The sequence below is a fragment of the Ictidomys tridecemlineatus genome, chromosome 3, assembly GCF_052094955.1.
Source record: "Ictidomys tridecemlineatus isolate mIctTri1 chromosome 3, mIctTri1.hap1, whole genome shotgun sequence".
NCBI lineage: Eukaryota > Metazoa > Chordata > Mammalia > Rodentia > Sciuridae > Ictidomys > Ictidomys tridecemlineatus.
The window spans coordinates 16,279,429-16,293,777 of NC_135479.1; the positions used below are offsets into that span (position 1 = coordinate 16,279,429).

At 31.1% G+C, this 14,349-nt stretch overlaps 1 protein-coding gene across 1 annotated transcript in view; it reads right to left on the reverse strand.

Annotated features, from left to right (window-relative positions):
• The window catches only part of LOC101967290 (EF-hand calcium-binding domain-containing protein 13), a 125,734-nt gene that overhangs the window by 1,731 nt on the left and 109,654 nt on the right, over nt 1-14,349 (reverse strand). The window contains exons 20-23 of the mRNA XM_078040988.1: nt 9,778-9,921; nt 9,400-9,468; nt 5,421-5,549; nt 1,914-2,051 (exon numbers count right to left, since the gene is read on the reverse strand). Of these exons, the coding sequence (XP_077897114.1) occupies nt 1,914-2,051; nt 5,421-5,549; nt 9,400-9,468; nt 9,778-9,921 (480 nt within the window). The remainder of the gene's footprint in view (nt 1-1,913; nt 2,052-5,420; nt 5,550-9,399; nt 9,469-9,777; nt 9,922-14,349) is intronic.

Consider the following 14,349-nt stretch of genomic DNA (forward strand, 5'->3'; position numbering starts at 1 on the left):
AAGGAGCCAAAGGAGTCACAGGAGCAAATTCCCAGATTCTCTGGGCAGGGAAGAGAGCAGGGAACTGGGCACTGTTATTAACTACAATCATGATAATGTACAACAGATTCCCTGAATTTATTTTATCTAACCAAAATTCTATATCCTTTGATCAACTTTCCATTCCTCCTACCCTCCAGTCTCTGGTAACCTCTGTTTAATCAACCAGCATATAATGTTTACTTGAAATTCCAATTTATTAGAAATTTACCCTTCAATAGAACCTTTCCTCCTTAAAGACAATTTTAAAGACAATAAACAATTCAGGTGTCACTGCAGGAGGAACAAGGGATTCTCACTATGACGAGAACAGACTGGATTTGGATAAGAAGCATGGGGGCCTGGCATGGTGGCACAATCCTGTAATCTCAGCTGCTTGGGAGGCTGAGGCAGGAGGATCACAAGTTCAAAAGGACCCAAATTATACTGAAGTATAAAATACCAGAAAAAGAAATAAAATGAATTCCAAGAGAGCACAGAAAAATAACTGAATGGAGTAAGGAAGTCAGTAAATGATATGAATGAGAAATTCAATAAGGAGATAGAGATATTGAAAAAGAAACAAATCCTGGAAGCAAAAGACATAAAAAACAAAATGTTCAAATGAAAGTCTATTAATAGAATAGGACATGGCTGAAGACAGGATCTCAGGGCTGGAAGACAAAGTGGCCAGCCTGGAACACTAAGACAGCATTAAAGAAAAGAAAATGAGTAACCATCACCAGAATATTCAAGAACTCTAGGATAACATTTGGAGACCAAATTTAAGAATCACTGGAATTGGAAATGGTTTGTGATACAGATTAAAGGAATTGATAACTCTTCAGGGAAATAATAACAGAAAATTTTCCAGACCTTGAGAATGATATTGACATCCAGACAAAAGAAGCATTCAGGACCCCAAATAGAAAATATAAAAAAATAATCTCTCCATAACACATTAAAATTAAAATGCCTAACATACAGAAAAAGGCCACAAGAGAAAAATATCAAGTTAGATGCAAAAAATTACTTAATAAAATATTAACAAATCATGTTCAATATCATATTAAGAAGAGAATACATTATGACCAAGCTGGTTCTATATCAGAGATGCAAACATGATTTAACATATGTAAATTAAACAAATGTAATTCATGATATAAATACACTTGAGGACATGGACATCATGTAAAGGTCAAACAACAACAAAAAATCTCTCTGATCTTCATCTTCCCTTGACTATTGGTACAATTCCATGGGATACTGTTCACACATGAAAATATTCCTCTGAAGTTGTGCCATGAAGTGGTCCCAGTCAATATAATTGATGAATCAATGGCAAACCCATTTAATAAATATAAAAAAAGAAAAAATATATTTTCAGGCATTGATTTTAAATTAAGCATAGACAATAAATGCCAAAATGTGAAAAGTACATATTAGCATCTCCAAAAACTTTGAGGATTCACAAAACAATATTGCATTATAAATATCTTAAACAGAGGGGAGGAGAAAGGCTTTCCTTATTCTCTTCAATTTTATTAGCAGTTTCACTTTGCCACAACTTTCTCAGTGAATTACTTTACCTTCACTGATTTACATAATATGTGAATATATTTAGTTTATTTTCTCAAAACAGACCCTAATGTAATCAACACAAGATACTTTCGAGTCTATAAAATAAGGACTTAAACTTTTTTACTAATTTTATTCAATATTTTTCTATCATGCTGAATTTATGATCTCAGGTGAACTGCTCTATATGAGTGGGTTTTTTATATTAGGATAATAAAACAAAAAACTAGAGGGGAGAGATGAATGGAAGCTATGGAAAGGGAATAGAGAAATTACAGTCACTCATAAGGAAAATTGACTTATAGCAATTAATATACCATCAAGTTTTCTCTCTAACTTCTGGTGTTCTTCAGGTTTTAAAGAAATATTGAGGTTACCAAAATCATTTTTCAAGTCATTAACTTGAACTCTGTCATAGCTCATCAAGTCAACAGTATTGAGGGCAGACTGTACATCTGAAAACAAATGGAGATTCTGTAAGTCACCTAATACTTTACATACATATATTTTTACTTTATTATCTTCTGAACAAAATGTACCTATAAGTACAGGTTAATAACCAAATATATATCCCCATTAACATCATCTGATTCTAAAATTAATAAAATTAGTAAATAATTTACTGTAATGTAATTAATTCAGAAATCAACAACAAAAGTAATCCCAAATTTGGAAATGAAGAAACATACTTTTTGAATTGCCCATGGATCAAGAAAGAAATCATTTAAAAAAGTAAGAAAATAATTTGAACTAATTGGTAATAAAGTCAATACATATTGATACCTGAGTGATATAGGTAGAAAAGCAATACTTGGAGAAAAAATATATGTGTGTAAAGGCTTAGAGAAGGAAAAATAGGCCAAAATTTAATGAACTAACAATCCATATCAACAATTAGAAAAAGAGCAACAAAATAAACCTGAAAATTTTTTAGTGAATAAAACAATGAAGATTAAAGCACAAAGTAAGAAACTAGTAAGCAAACATATAATAGAGAGAATTTAAAAAGTTAAGGGGCTGAGGCTGTAACTCAGTGGCAGAGCACTTGCCTAGGATGTGTGGGGCACTGGGTTCAATCCTTAGCACTACAAAAAAATGAAACAAATAAAATAAAGCCATGCTGTCCATCTACAACTCCAAAAAAATTTTTTTAAATAGGATGAAAATTTACCAACCACTAATAAATTATTTTTAAAGAGAGCAAAAATCACTGCAGATGTTGCAAATATTACAAAAAGACTAAGAATACATGAAAAGTTTAGCATTATAGCACTAATTTTTCAGGTGAAAAGGCTAACTCCTAGAAAAGAAAAACTTACCAAAATTGACTCAAGAATAAGCAAAAAAACTAATTAACCCTATGACATTAAAGAAAATGAATCAGTAATTAAAAATCCTTAAAAAAGAAAGAAGTTTTGAGGTTCAAATGGCTTTTTGTGAATTCCATTGAAAGGGAAAGAAATATGCAATTTCAATGTTATATGTACTATTCCAAGATTTAGACAAAAAAGAATAATTTCAGTTCATGAAAATATTTTGACTTCAAACCTGACAATGTTAAAAAATAAAATTAAAAGTCTCACTTATAAATAGGAGTGTATAAATCTTAAAGTATTTGAAAAATGAATCCAACAATATATAGATAAGATAATCCATAATGATCAAAATGGATTTATTCCACAAATTCAGGCTGCATTTAATACTGAAAATCAATTTACAAAATCTCTGAGACAGTATGAAAACAGTTCTAAGAGGAAAATTTATAGCATTGAGTGCCTACATTAAAAAATTAGAGAGATCCGAAATAATAAGCTTATGCTCCACCTCAAAGCCTTAGAAAAGAACAAACTAACCCCCCAAACCAGTAGAAGACAAAATAATGAAGATCAAAGCCAAAATCCATGAAACTGAAAATAAGAAAATAATCCACACGATCAATGCAATGAAGAATTGGTTCTTTGAAAAGATAAATAAAATTGACAAACCCTTAGCCAATCTAACCAAAAGAAAGAGTGAGAAGATGCAAATCAACAAGATCAGAAATAGAGAAGGAGATATCACCACAGACCCTTCTGAAATCCAGAGGATTATTAGAACCTATTTTGAAATACGTTCATACTCCAATGAATTGTAAAATCTGGAAGACACTGACAAATTTCTAGATACAGATGATCTGCCCAAATTGAATCAGGAGGTTATAGAAAACCTTAACAGACCGAAATTGAAATAGTAATTAAAAGCCTAACAAAATGTGGATGTTAATACACAAAGGCAGGGAGAACAGAAGACCAGTAGATTAAACAAAGGGGAATGAAGAGAAAGGGAGGGTGATAGGAAAAGGAAAGACAGTGGAATGAATCTGACATTACTTTCCTATGTTCATATACAAATACACCAGAGTGAATCTCCACATCATGTACAGCCACAAAAATGGAATTCTAATTAGAATAAGATATACTCTATGTATGTGTAATACATCAAAATATACTCTACCCGCATGTATATCCAAAAAGAACAAATAAAAAAAAAAAGCCTACCAAAAAAGAAAAGCCCAAGAACTGATGGATTTTCAGTTGTGTTCTATCAGACCTTTACAGAAGAACTAACACCAGTCTTTCTCAAATTATTCCACAAATCTGAAAAGGAGAAAACACTCCCTACTACTTTTTATGAAGCCAGTAAAACCCTGATACCAAAACCAGACAAAGATGCATCAAGGAAAAAAAGCTACAGACCAATATCTCCAAGAACATAAAAGTAATCATCTTTAATAAAATGTTAGTAAACTGCATTCAAAAACACATCAAGGGGAGCTGGGGCTGTAGCTCAGTGGTAGAGTGCTTTGCCTCACATATGTGAGGCACTGGGGTCAATCAGCACCACAAAAGAAAGAAAAGGAAGGAAGGAAGGAAGGAAGGAAGGAAGGAAGGAAGGAAGGAAGGAAGGAAGGAAGGAAGGAAGGAAGGAAGGAAGGAAGGAAGGAATTAAGTCCATCTATATTAAAAAATTAATTATAGGGCTGGAGTTGTGGCTCAGTGATAGAGCGCTCACCTCGCATGTGTGAGACCCAGGGTTTGATCCTCAGAAACCATAAAAATAAATTAAAAAAAAATAAAGATATTGTTTTTTATGTATAATTAAAAAATTAATTATAAAAAAAATCAAGGGGCTGGGGTTATAGCTCAGTGGTAAAATGCTTGCCTAGCACATGTGAGGCCCTGGGTTTGATCCTCAGCACCACATAAAGATAAATAAAATAAAGGTATTATATCCATCTACAACTACAAAAAAATTAAATAGAAAACCACATCAAAACAGACAATACATTATGATCAAGTGGGTTTCATTCCAAGGATGCAAGGTTGGTTCAACTATACAAATCAATAAGTGAAATTCATCACTTAAACAGAATTAAGAATAAAAATCACATGATCATCTCAATAAATGCAGAAAAGGTCTTTGATAAAATCCAACACCCATTCATGTTAAAAGCACTGGAGAAGCTAGGGATCAAAGAAATTTACTATTAATCTCTAATATTATATATAACAAAAATACAAAAAAAACTTCTTTAATGTCTCTCAGTAAAATTTTGTATTTTTTTAAAAGGTCTTATAAATATTTTGGTATATACCCAGGTTCTTATAATTTTAAGAAAGACATATTTCAAGTTTTATTTTCTAACCATTTATTACTTATATACAGAAATAAAATCAATTTTTATGTTAAAAAAAACCACAGAATCACCATCCTTTTCAAAAACAATGTGCTTCTGTGAACACATATGCTCGAAACAGGAAATCTTAGAACTAAAAAGTACTCACCATCTATTGCAGAGTTAGGTTGGTATTCATTTAAAGGTATCTCCATACTCTTTAAGGTAGATAAAAGATCTTTAATTTTAACTTTTCCATCAGAGACACTCTTAACAATGTTCCATGCATCTTCTATCCCTATGTATTTATATTGATGACAAAATGTAAAAGCACTTACTTAAGGTGATCTATCCATATAAACATATAACAATCCTATTTGACTAAAGTTTATTCATTTTCTAGAATACCCAATCTCTTTTGCCTTTTTTAAAATTTATTTCTTACATACATGACAATAGTGGAATGTATTACATTCATAATTATCCATACACAGCACAATTTTTTGTAACTCTGTATATAAAGTATGTTCATGTCAAATTATGCCATTATACATGAGCTCTCTCTTTTTTTTGCATTACATTCTTAATGCACCTTTATACCACAATTTATCATATCTCTGTTTGTATATAAGGTATGTTGACACCAAATTCACATCTTCATACATTTTTTGTATAATGATGACCGTCTCCTTCCACCATGTTTGCTATTCCCCTTCTCCCTCCCTTTCCCTCTCACCCCTATTCCCTGTCTAGCGGAAATCTTCCTCCCATGCTCTCCCTCCCTACCCTACTTTGAGTCACCCCCCTTATATCAGAGAAAACATACGGCATCCTCAAAACTGAAAGCTTCACAAAACTCATAGGTTTTCACACTTGGATTATAAACAAGAAACATTAAAATACTTTATCTTTGGTGTTCAACTCACAAAGTCCAAGAGCAAAATAGCAATGTGATCCTAAATAAAATGCAACCATAATTTTTAAAATCTTTTTAAAATTAGAAAAACCTAGCCCTAGTTTCCTAATCCAAATTTTTGACAAGAATGACAGCACTGTTGATGAGATGTCAATAAACAGATATTTTATTAACCAAGTATTATTCAGTTACATTTTTAATCTCTCTATCCACCAATTTGACTGTCTTTTTTTATTATGTCATCTCTACTTTTTCCCTTTATCAGGAGAAATCTTTAAATGAACAACCTAAGGTCTTAGTGACCTCTGAAACAGAGCTATTTTGTTAGTTTATTTAAAGACCCAACTTTTGGTTAAATTGATAATTTACTTTTTGTGTGTGTATTTCATTTCAATAACTTCTACTGTTGACTTTATTAGTTTCTGACTACTACTTTTTTGTTATTATTTATGTTGCTGCTTAGGTTCTTGAATTGAACATTTAAGATAAATTGCTTTCAGTATTTCTCATTTTCTAATGAAAACACGGAAATCTATAACATTTCTTGTAAGACTCTTTTGGTCACACTTCACATATTTTAGTATGTGATGCTCTCACTGTCGTCCATTTCTACATAATGTTTAAATTTCAGCTTTTATTTATTCTTTAACCAAGGAATTATTTAGAAAATCATGTTAATAATCTTGAAAACAAATAATTTTAATGTGATTTCATGGTGGTCAGAGTATGTGTTCTGAAAAACTTTCAAAATTAATTGTAATTTTTCTTTGTGCCTTAAATATAAAAGATATTTTGCAAGTACTTTATGAACATTTTTAAAAGAATGTATATCCAATGCCTTTATAATATGAAATACTATATGTTTCCTAAATCAAGTTTATTAATACTGCTATTAAGTCTCAATCTCTTTTTCTCTTTGCGTTACTCTGAGTGTAAATATATATATACATATATATGTGTGTATATATATATAAATTTATTTACATAAAAATAAATGTCTATATAAAAATTTATTAGGAGATATATTTATATAAGTATATATTTATATTATATAATATAATAATATATTTATAAAATTTATCTCATATATATTTCCTAATAAATTTTACCTATATTGTCAATTTCATTTTTTAATTTAATTAATTTTTATTATTACTAAAGATTTCTGGTAATTGAATGTTGATCATTCAATTCATGGTATACTATCATCACTAATCTACACAAGTCTCCTGTTTGTTTTCTTATTTTTCTCCTTTAACCCTTATCTCCACTTCTATCCATCTACCCTATATAAGCACCAACTCCAGTGTATTTAATATATTTCTATTCAATCTAACTCATCTATTTAGAGTTTATGTGTTTACCTGAAAAAAATTTGATGTTGTTTTATATGCATTATTATGAATGTTATTTACATAAAGCATTTTGTGCTACAAATTTATTCTAATAACTATATTACTAAACCTATCTACAGTGCAAATATAACTCTAGTTTCTTGATTCTGACCATATTTTATGTAACCATTCCCTTAGTGATGAACACCTAGATAAACTGTGATTTCTTTTTTTCCACAAACAATATTGTACATGTCTCTACAAGAAACTTTCCCTGTGTTATTTACCAAATAATAGGATTATTGGGTCATAAGGAATATGCATATTTAACTTTACCAATTATTGATAGATTGCTATTCAGAATGGCAATTCTATCTATCCACCAGTAATTTATGAATATTACCAATGCTCTTTAAGTACATATTATCTATTTGCATTTCTCCCTCTGTATGACATTTTATATCATTAATCATTTTCTAATTTTTTCTTTCTATTGATGATTTGCAGAATTTTTATGTGTTTGCAGCATTAATCTTTTATTGGTTTAAAAGTTGCAATTATCTTCTTTTAGTCTGTTACTATTGTAATTTTTAGAGTCCTTATCGAACAGAAATCTTCAATTTTGATGTAATCCAATCCTTTTTCATACTTGAGTTGTACTTTTAAATCTTATTTAAGAAATCCTTCATGACCCAAAGATATAATATTTTTTCCAACATTTCTTCCACCAGATCTATAGTTTTCCTTTTAAAATCCATTTTAGTATTTATTTGATTCATTTGAAGATATTTTATATAAGATATGAAGAAGGGATTCAACTCAATTTTTCTCCACACCATTTTCCAAATCATACCCACTTATGGGTATGATTTCTTTCATAACCCAAATTGCTATATACATGAGTCTTTGCAGGTTCTATGTAGTAATGCACTGGTCTACTTGCAACCCTATTATAATAGCATTATAAGTGTGTCTGTATATCTGATAAGGAAAGTTCCCCATCATGGTTCTTTAAATAGCCTTAGCTATTCATAGATGGGTAATCTTTTTAAAAACTGACAGAATTATTTCGTCAAGGATCCCACCAAAAATTTCCTATGGCATTAATTAGAATTATGTTCAAATAACAGATTAATTTAGAAACAATATGTTCTTTTAATGCCCATTTTAAAACCCCAATCCTATGACTCCAATTCTCAGTCTCAAGGTCTTTGATCCAATTTTGTTTTTATATCTCATTGTGCTAAAAATGTCAAAACAAAATAAAGCTCAGTTAGGCAGTTAGATAAAGTTTTGACAAAGAGCAAGAGAATAATTAGAAGAAATTAATAAGAAAAAGTAAATCAGGAAAGTGCAAAAGCCACTAGAAGTGATTAGAGAAGCCAAAAGCTAATCTGATTAATTCAATAAGATAAAAAAACCTCTGATAAGATTGATAGAGAAAAAATAAAGAATGCAACTAAACAATACCTAAAGAGGAAGAAATATAGAAATAATAGATTTTACAAGTGACTCAAGATTATTATCAAAAATATGTTCATAAATTTGAAAATCTATCTAGGGTTTTAAGCATATATATTTAAATATTTCCTATATTTTTAAATGACAAAATGAAAAAGAGGCCTTGGTAGAGTTCTGTTAAAAGTTACACACAGGGTTGGGTTTGTGGCTCAGCGATAGAGTGCTCGCCTAGCACACGTGAAGCCCTGGGTTCAATCATCAGCACCACATAAAAATAAATAAATAAAATAAAGGTATCCAACTACAACTAAAAACTATTCTTAAAAAAAGTTACACACACACACACACACACACACACACACACACACACACACACACACCTACACATACCAATCCAGAAACACAAAGCTTCATATTTACATCTATTTCATACTTACTTTGGCACTCAATAAATTCATCAGTGTTGGCCAATTTTCTGATAAAATCCTCAAAATGCACTACTTCATCTTTTAAAAAAAGGAAATAAAAAATTAAAGAAGAAACCATTTAGTTATTCTTATAAAAATACCATTCAATGTTATGAAAACCAGAGTTATAAAACAAAAAAATAAAGTGGAATACTGACAATTGCAGAATAGATGTAAAATAAAAGCTTACTTTGAAAATCAATTGTCTTAATATAAATCCATCAACTTAGAATGTAAAAAAAATGTTTTGAATTTTAAGAGACAGATTGGCTATATCTCCTTGAGCATTTAGGGTGAAGCTTCCAAAATACTCAAACTTTGTTGGTTTAAAATGAAATAATTACTCACCATTAGGATTGGTATTATCCAAAGTCTTCTGTATTTTGTCATCTGTTAGATAGATTCCTATAGCATTTAAATTTTGATGAATATCAGAAACAGCTCTAAGATCATTTTTGTGAATATCCATGTTGTAAAATTTATCTTCAACTCCTGGGCATAGATAAGAGAAAATTAGGAATAGAAGAGAATTTCCTCAACTTGACCAAAAGTTTGAAAACTCTATAGCTAACATCATCCTTAATACTGAAACACTAACTAGATTCCCTCTAAATCACAAATACATCAAAGATGGGGACTCTCACCACTTCTATGTAGCATTATATCAGAGATTATAGCCAGTGCAACAAACTACTAAAAAGAAAGGCATTAAGATAGCAAAATGGGGAAAATTCCCATTTTCCACAGAGGAGATAATTATAATTTTTTAAAAATCTATTAAAACTATATTTCAGTAAAATTACAGGATGCAAAGTCAATATAAAAATTGGATTTCCATTTAGTAACAACAAAAATTGGACTCTACAATTTATTATGCAAATACCATTTACAACAACAAAAGAAAATATAGAATATCTGGAATAAACCTAAGAAAAAGGTATAAGACACTTCTATACTGAAAACTAAACACTATGATCAAAACAAATTAAAGGGGGCTGGGTTTGTGGCTCAGGGGTAGAGCACTCACCTAGCATGTGCGAGGTCCTGGGTTCAATCCTGAGCACCACATAAAAATAAATAAAGTATTGTGTCCAACTACAACTAAAAAATAATTTTAAAAAAACAAATTAAAGGATCCAGACATCACCATGCCTGTAATCCCAAAGGCTTGGAAAGCGAGGCAGAAGGATCACAAGTTCAAAGCCAGCCTCAGCAAAATCAAGACGCTTTTGCTCAGTGAGACCCTGTCTCTAAATAAAATACAAAATAGGGCTTGGGATGTGGCTCAGTGGTTGAGTGCCCCTTAATTAAATTGCAAGTATCCAAACAAATAAATTAATTAATAAAATAAATTAAAGGAGATATAAATAAGACAAAATATATGATATACAAATGTCAACTCCCTATAAATTTATTTGCAGATCCACCATAACATCAAACCTTCATCACCATTTCTTGGAAAATGGACAAGCTCATTCTAAATCTTATCTGAAAATGCAAAGGACCTATAATTGCCAAAATGGCATAATTCACCACAATAACAGAAACCAAAGAAGAAGAACCTATAAGCATTTAAATAAATGAAAAAAGCATTTGACAAAATTCAATATCCAAAAAAAAAAACAAAAACAAAGAAACAAACAGTATCTCATTTCAAAGCATATTATAAAGCTTCAGGAATCAAGACAGTACAGTATGATGTAAAGGCAGAAGACAGATTAATAAAAAAAAAAAAACACTCCAGAAATAGATCTACATGCCAGCTAAAGAAGAGATATAGATCAAAGGAAAAGAAATTAGAATATAAAAATAAACTAAAGCATTTATGATCAATTGGTTTTTATGCAGTGCTGGGGATCAAACCTGGGGCTTTGAATTAAAGCCCCATTTACTGGGCAAGCACTCTACCACCATAATACATCCCCAGGCCTGGTCAGTGTTTTTTAATAAGGCAGCCAAAATAAGTCAAAGGGGAAAAAAAACCAACAAGTGGTTCTGGGACAACTCAATATCCACATGTAAAAAAATGAAGCTGGACCATCTATCTCCTATCACATACAGAAATTATCTCAAAATGGATTGAAGACATACATATAAGAGCTAACACTCTTAAGACTTTTTAACTGGTAAGGACTATAGGATTCTTTGGTGGGGGTGGGGGTAATGAAAATATTCTAAAATTGATTTTGTTGGTGGATGCACATTATATGAATATACTAACAGTCACTGAATTGCATATTTTAAATGGATAAATTGCATATTATGTAAATAATATCACAATGAGTCTGTTTAAGAAAAAAATACACACACAAACTGCAAACTGAATTCTGTAAAGTTGTAAAGACTAGTAAATGAAAAAAAAGAATTGGTCTGGGGTTGTGGCTTAGCAGTAGAGTGCTCACCTAGCACGTGCAAGGCCCTGGTTCAATCCTCAGCACCACATAAAGATAAATAAAATTAAGGTATTGTGTCCAGTTACAACTAAAAAAATAAATATTAAATAAATTAATTAATTTAAAAAGGATTGTCTTTTCAACAAATGATGCTAGAATTATATAATCCATATGCCCAATAAAATAAGCTTCAATTCCTACTTTGTACCAGATACAAAAAATACAATGGACTTGTAAAACCTAAAACTATAAAAGAAAAACAAAGAAGGTAGCTTTTTAACTTTGAGTTAAGGAAATATTTCTCACACTCATGTTTTCATTTCCTGTTATTATAGGGTTCATGATGTGGATATAGTGCCTTACTTTTGGCGATGCTGACCTTGATCACTTGGTTAAGGTGGTTTCTGCTCCATTTCTCCTCTACTCTAATGCTTTCCTTCCTTTTGTAGTTAATAAATATCTTGGTGGAGATAGCTTTAACCAAAAAAATCCTATTTCTCCTCAAATTATCACTCACTAATTTTAGTATCAATCAGTGGTTCTTCTCTGCAGCAATATGATTATTATTGCTTCAGCCCAATAGTGATGCTCTATTTTTCTTTAACTTACATGTTTACTTATGGAATTCTACTGTAAAAAAGAACTATAATTTCTCCCCCATTTGTTTATTTATTTGATTTTTATTTATGAAAGTTTAGACTTGTGTACATTTATTTTATTCCCTGACTTATAATTCAATTATAGCAATATTCATTTTATTATTCAAATTGTTCTAACTTCAGCCATTAAGAGCCTTTTTAGATGGACTCCTGCATTGTTTTGCATTGTGGTTGTAGTTGTGGTTGTTGTTATTGTTTGGACAAGCCTCCATCTCTTTTAAAGCCTTACCTTACTCACTAGCAAGAAAAAAATATAAAATCTTTGACTTTCTGAGTCTAGTTTATTTCACTTAATAACATATTCTCCCATTCCATCTATTTACTACCAAATGCCACAATTTCAATCTTCTTTATAGCTGAGTAGAACTCCATTGTATGTGTGTGTGTGTGTGTGTGTGTGTGTGTGTGTGTGTGTGAGAGAGAGAGAGAGAGAGAGAGAGAGAGAGAGAGAGAGAGAGAGAGTGGGTGGGTGTATCACATTTTTCTTTATTCAATCACCTGATGATGGATACCTAGTCTGGTTCCATAACTTAGCTATTGTGAATTACACAGCTATTACATTGTTATACTTGTATCACAGTACTAATAATTCTTTTGTATAAGCACCAAGAAGTAGAATTGCTGGGTCATATGCTGATTCCATTCCTATGCCTTTTTGTTGTTGTTATTAGTGGCGGTGGTGGTGGTGGTGGTGGTTTATCTTATGTATTTTTTTAATTTGTTCTAATTAGGTACACATGACAGTAGAATGAATTTTGACACATCATACATAAGTGGAGAATAACTTCCCATTCTTTGGGTTGTACATGATTTAGAATGACACTGGTTATGTAATCATATATTCACATACATTATAAAAATGTCTGATTATTATTATCCTTCCTACCCCCATACACTCTCACCTCCCTTCACTCCCCTCTGCCTAATGCAAAGTACTTCTATTTTTCCCTAGCCTACCACCCTATTGAGAATTTGCATCTGCATATCAGAGAGAACATCTGGCCTTTGGTTCCTTGGGATTGGCTTATTTCACTTAGCATGATATTCTTTATCTCCATCCATTTACCAGCAAAATGTCATAATTTCATTCTTCTTTAAGGTTGAATAATGTTCCATTGTGTATATATTGCACATTTTTTAATCCATTCATCTGTTGAAGGACACCTAGGTTGGTGCCATAGGTTAGCTATTGTGCATTGAACTGTTATAAACATTGATATGGCTGCATCACTGTAGTATGCTGATTTTAAGTCCTGAGGACTTTTTAAACTGAGGAGTGGGATAACTGGATCAAATGGTGGCTACATTCCAAATTTTCTGAGGAATCTTCATACTGCTTTCCAGAGTGGTTGCACCAATTTTCAGTCCTATCAATGATGTATGAGTGTACCTCATTCCTAGGTTTTTGAGGAATTTTTATTCTGATTGTCATAGTGGTATACAAATTTGCACTCCCACTGACAATGTATGAATCTAGCTTTTTCCCTGAATCCTCCTCAGCATTTATTGTTATTTGTATTTTTGATGATTGTCATTCCAACTAGAGTGAGATGAAATCTCAGTCAGATGAAATCTGTATTTTCCTGATTGTTAAAGATGTTGAAATTTTTTTCATATATTTTCCTTTAAGAAATGTCTGTTTAGTTAATTTGCCCACTTATCTGCTTATTTCTTTTGTGTGTGTGTGTGTGTGTGTGTGTGTGTGTGTGTGTTTTGGGTTTGTTTGTTTGTTTGTTTGTTTTTTGCTGTTATTATGGTTTGAGGTTTTGTTTGCTTGCTTGCTTTTTAGGTCTTTATGTTTTGAGCATGAATGGATGATGCATTTTGTCAAATGCTTTTTCTGCATTTATTGAGATAATCATGTGATT